General features: G+C 51.8%; 1 protein-coding gene across 1 annotated transcript; it reads left to right on the top strand.

The window, feature by feature from the left end:
* The first annotated feature begins 597 nt into the window (after positions 1-597).
* LOC136503109 (uncharacterized) lies at positions 598-900 on the top strand. The gene has a single exon (XM_066498291.1). The coding sequence runs from the start codon at positions 598-600 to the stop codon at positions 898-900; it is 303 nt and encodes a 100-aa protein (XP_066354388.1).
* Positions 901-5,814: the final 4,914 nt, after the last annotated feature.

Genomic DNA, 5,814 nt, shown 5'->3' with positions numbered 1-5,814 from the left:
CTTTCTACGGCAAGCCAGCAAGCCAAGGAAGGGAAAGGCAAGGAGGAGGCAACTAAGAAAGGAGCCATGGTGGGCAAGGATGAAGATGGCTTCCCTGACCTTGAGGAATGCCTCATGATCTTTGGGGGATCCAACGCCATCCACTCCAAGCGCCAGCACAAGGTACGCTACAGAGAGGCATGCGCCACCAAATCGGCCATCCCATCTTTCCTTAGCTGGTCGGACTCCCTGATCACTTTTGATCAGAGAGACCATCCTTCCCACGTCGCCCAACTAGGTCACTACCCACTCATCATCGACCCCATCATTCGCAAGAAGTGCCTCACCAAGGTGCTGATGGACGGAGGCAGTGGCCTCAACATTCTCTACGTCGACACCCTCGACGCCATGCACATCCCTCAGTTGGAGCTTCGCCTAGCGAGCTCTCCCTTCCATAGCGTGATCCCAGGGATGCAGGCAAACCCACTTGGGTAGATTGACCTGCCCGTCAGGTTTGGCGACCGAGCCAACTTCTACTCAGAGGTCCTAACCTTCGAGGTGGTGGACTTTATAGGGTCCTACCATGCCATCTTGGGGTGGCCATGCTACGCCAAGTTCATGGTGATCCCCAACTACACCTACCTCAAGCTAAAGATGCTGGGACTGAACGGTGTCATCACCATGGGTAGCACCTTTTTGCATGCCTACATGTGCGATCACGAGCATTACGAGCTCACCACTACTATCAACTCCACCAAGCTCCCAGAGCTCAGGAATTCAGTGACTCCAGCAGTCCTCGACTGTAATGAGCCAACCTCCTTAAGTGCCTTCCATCCAACCAAGGAAACCAAGGCAGTGGAGATCGACCCCACCGACCCGATCAAGACGTTGCGGATCAGAACCAAGCTCCTAGCCAAATAGGAAAGTGAGCTCGCTGACTTCCTTTGGGAAAATCATGATGTCTTCGGGTGGAAGCCTTCTGACATGCTAGGCATACCAAGGGAGGTCGCTGAGCACACACTATGCATTGTCCTAGGCTCAAAGCCCACCAAGCAACGCCTGCGTTGCTTTGACGACGAGAGGCGTAGGGCCATAGGCAAGGAGATCGCCAAACTCTTGGTAGCCGGATTCATCAAAGAGGTATACCACTCTGACTGGCTAGCTAATCATGTTCTTGTGAAAAATAAGAATGAGAAATGGAGAATGTGTGTTGTCATACTAGCCTCAACAAGGCATGTCTAAAGGACCATTTTCCTTTGCCACGCATACACCAGATAGTCGACTCCACCTCAGGGTGCGAAATCCTCTCCTTCCTAGATGCCTACTCAGGCTACCACTAGATCATGATGAAAGAGTCCGACCAGGTCGTGACTTCATTCATCACCCCGTATGGTTCATATTGTTATGTAACCATGCCTTTTGGTCTGAAGAACATTGGCGCCACCTATCAACAATGCAAGTAGCAATGCTTCATCGATCAAATCGACCCACCCGACCAATATGACCAAGTCGAGCGGCTAAAACCAACAATCACCATCTATGTAGATGACATAGTGGTGAAAATGACTCAAGCTAGCGACCTGATCGCAAACTTGGCCGCCACATTCGTGAACCTCCAAAGGTTCAGCATCAAATTGAATCCTGAAAAATGTGTTGTCGGGGTTCCGAAGGAGAAGTTGCTCGGATACATCGTGTCTGAGCGTGGCATCGAAGCCAACCCTGAAAAAATCATGGCCATCTCCAACATGGGCCCTATACGCAATGTCAAGGGCATACAGAGGCTCATCGGCTATTTGGCAGCCCTAAGCCATTTCATCTTATGACTAGGCGAACAGGGGATGCCTTTCTACAAACTTCTCAAGAAAACAGATGCATTCATCTAGACAGAGGAGGCATAGCAAACTTTGGAAAGCCTCAAAGCATCACTGACATCGGCCCTAATCCTCGTCGCTCCCGAACGGGGAGAATCCCTCCTCTATATCGCGACAAGCAACCACATTGTGAGCGCCACCCTCATCGTCGAGAGGGAGGAGCCAGGACACCCCCTAAAGGTCCAATGACCGATGTACTTCATTGGTGAGGTACTCACCAATGCCAATGTTTGCTACCCCCAGGTCTAGAAGCTTCTATACGCTGTTTTGACGGCGACCCAGAAGCTCCGGCACTACTTCATCGACCACGAGGTCATCATCGTCACTTCATCCCCACTAGGAGACATCGTCCGCAACCATGATGCCACAGGATGAATCTCCAAATGGGCACTCAAGCTCATAGGCCACAACATCAGGTATGTTCCCCGCACTGCTATTAAGTCTCAAGCTCTTGCCGACTTCATCGCCGAATGGACAAAACTCTAGCTCCCAACCCTAGACATCACCCATGAGTACTAGACGATGTACTTCAATGGGTCGGTCATGGTGTCCGGCTCGGGGGCTGGAGTGGTTCTAATCTCCCTAGAAGGGAGCAGGCTCTGCTACGTGATCTGGCTCCATTTTTTAGCCTCAAACAATGCCACAGAGTATGAGGCTCTCATCAACAGACTGTGCCTCACCGTCGAGCTCGGCGTCGCATGGTTGTATGTTTGCGGTGACTCAGAGTTGGTCATCGACCAAGTCATGAAGGAGTCCTCCTACAAGAGCCCTCTCATAGCGGCGTACTACCAGGAGGTGCGCTAGCTTGAGGACAAGTTCCTAGGGATCGAACTACACCATGTCCCTCAAAAGGACAACACCGATGCCGACATCCTTGCAAAATTGGCGAGTAGACAAGAACCACCCGCCGATAGGGCCTTTATAAACGACCTCCATGAGTCATCTATCCGCATCCGAGAGGATCTGACCCAGACGCACTCCAACATCAATCTAGCAGTCAAGGGCTCTGACCCTCCGACCTTGATCGCACTCGATCCAACCTACTGGAGAGCACCACTGCTCATCTACCTCCTCGAGGAGGATCTCCCACCAGAAAGGACTGAAGCGCGATGAATCATTTGATGCGCCAAGACGTTCGTTGCTATCGGTGATGAACTTTACAAACGATGTTCGTCGGGGGTACTCATGAAGTGCATCCCAACCGACTAGGGGAAACAACTCCTCCTTGAGGTCCACGCTGGAATCTATGGACATCATGCGGCCCCAAGGTCGCTGGTCAGGAAAGCCTTTCACTAAGGTTTCTACTGGCCCACAACACTCCAAGACGCAGAGGTGGTTGTCCACAGGTGTGAAGGATGCCAGTTCTACGCTCGGCAAACTCACCTGCCGGCGTAGGAGCTTTAGACCATCCCCATCACCTAGCTATTCACGGTCTAGGGCCTCGACATGGTTGGACCCCTCAAAAAGGCCTCGGACAGCTTCACTCACCTACTCATAGCGGTGGACAAGTTCACCAAGTGGATAGAAGCGAAGCCAATCACCAATATCTGCTCAGAAGAGGCGGTCAAGTTCTTCCTCGACATCATCTATCGGTTCGGTATCCCTAACTGTATCATTACCGACCATGGAACAAACTTCACCGAGAAGAAGTTCCTAGACTTATGTGATGGATATGGCATCAGGATCAATTGGGCCTCGGTCGGATACCCATGTACTAATGGTCAGGTCGAGCGGGCCAATGGCATGGTCCTCTAAGGACTCAAGCCCTACATCTTCGATTGACTTAAAAAGTATGCTGGGCGATGGGCTACAGAGGTCCCAGCGATCCTCTAGAGCCTAAGAATGACCCCAAACTGATCCACAGGGTTCACCCCTTTCTTCCTAGCATACGGAGCCAAAGCAGTGTTGCCATCCGACCTAGATCACGATGCCCTAAGAGTAAAGGCATTCGACCAAGACTGAGCCATGGAGGCTCAGCAGGACATGGTCGACCTACTCGAGGATGCTCGTGAGACGACCGTCATCCACTCTACTCGTTACCAGAAAACTCTTCGTAGGTACCATGAAAGAAAAATCAGAGGGAGGATCCTCGGGGTCGGTGATCTTGTACTCTGGAGGACCCAGTCAACCAAGGAGAAACATAAGCTCTCTCCACCATGGGAAGGACCATACATGGTGACCGAGGTGATCCGACTGGGCACCTACCGGCTGAAAGACGACAATGACAACGTTCTCACCAACACATGGAACATTGAACAGTTACGTCATTTCTTTCCCTAAAGCTCGGTCCTACTGTTTATTTCCATTCAATGTTTGTTCCTATAGCGCTCTAGCCTGAGCACTCTTGCCCTGGGTCGCTCGGGGGCTCCATGGGGGTGTGATACCACCCCCCCTTTTTACTATCATGTAGTAATACTTTTCGCCCAAACGAAAGGGCATTGTCCAAATGAAAGGGCATTCCATTCTTTTGATTACCCTACATAACTTGTGCTTTAACCTCCCGACTGATCACACCCCGTCATGACCTATGGTTACAAGCAGATAAGCCTCGCGGGCCATGCCTGGGTTCTTAAGGTTGCAGCCTATGGGTTAACGGGCAGGTGCGAAAAAGAAAGGACAAAAAACAAAGCTTTGCAAGGGTAAAAACAAGGGTGGACGAGACAAGCTTCCCCTCACGAGTGATTTCATCACAAAACAAACTTAGAATATTTATGAATGTAAAACTATTCACACGAGGGCTCCCCCACGAATTCATCTTTTACATAAACTGACTATTCCTACTCTAATTCCATTATGGCCCCCAGGCTGCGTCGGCTGACGGTGCAATTGATAAGGACAAAGGCAGCTCGGCTACGGTTGGAACGACATTTGACTCGGTTGGGGGTGGGATGATGCTCGCCACTGACTCGGCCTTCGCAGGCTAGACGACATCTTCCTGGCGCACATTTGTAGCCACGGTTGAATGGCGAGCCTCCATCACCCACTGCGTGATGACCTACTCTGTCTCGCCTGACCCCTTGGGTTCATGCTCCATCTCGCCTGACCCCTTGGGTGCTGGGCTCCATCTCGCCTAGCCTCAAGGTTGCAGGCTCTATCTTGCCCGACCCCTTGGATTCATGGCCCTAGCTGATGAGACATGGCCTGCACGATGAAACATCGCCTGGCTAACGAAATGTGGCCTAGGCGGGGCCCACCACTACCGCAACCCAAGCACGGGAAACAAGGTGCCTTCCTAGGAAGGGTTTGGAGGGGCCCACCGACGGAATCTCCATTGAGGAGAGGCCAACTGGTCACCCAAGTCGATCGGACGGCTCGGGCGGCTGCCGAGAGATAGGTAAGGAGCAGTGGGACGCCCCATGTGGGTTATGCTGACTCTATCACGAACGACGAACCCAGATTTCACTCGGACATATCCGATAGGAGCTCTCCAAACCCGTCACTCGAGCCATCGAGGTAACTTTACCAACCCCCATTCTACTTTTCTAGTCCATGATCATTCATTCATCCATTCTCATGCATGCATTCATACATTCATCCATTCTCATGCATGCATCCATACACTCATCCATACATTCATCCCATACATCCAAGCATTGCATATGCAATTGTTGCATCACAACGCTTCGCGTTGCGTTACAAAGCGGTAGTCATCTCATTCGATATGAGCGGCGACCGATCGGGGTTCGAAGGCCGGTCGACGAAGGGCTCGAGGCCACCTCACCTCAAACAGAGCCAGGGGAGAAAATGCAGATAAGCTCCAGTGGCCTTTGCCCGATCCACTCAGAAGCGGACAGGGTCATCTTGACCTTCTCGTTCGATCCTGACCTCAAGCCATGTCCACAGAATCTCCATCGAGGGGAGGCCAGTGGGCCACCTGAGTCGGTCTCCAGAATGGCTCGGTTATCTGCTGGGAGGCGGGTTAAGGAGCAGTAGAATGCCACATGAGGGCTATGCCGATCTTGTT

This window comes from Miscanthus floridulus, chromosome 14 (genome assembly GCF_019320115.1).
Source record: "Miscanthus floridulus cultivar M001 chromosome 14, ASM1932011v1, whole genome shotgun sequence".
NCBI classification, from domain to species: Eukaryota; Viridiplantae; Streptophyta; class Magnoliopsida; order Poales; family Poaceae; genus Miscanthus; species Miscanthus floridulus.
Note: the sequence above shows the minus strand (reverse complement) of the source record. Positions and strands in the feature narration are given on the sequence as shown.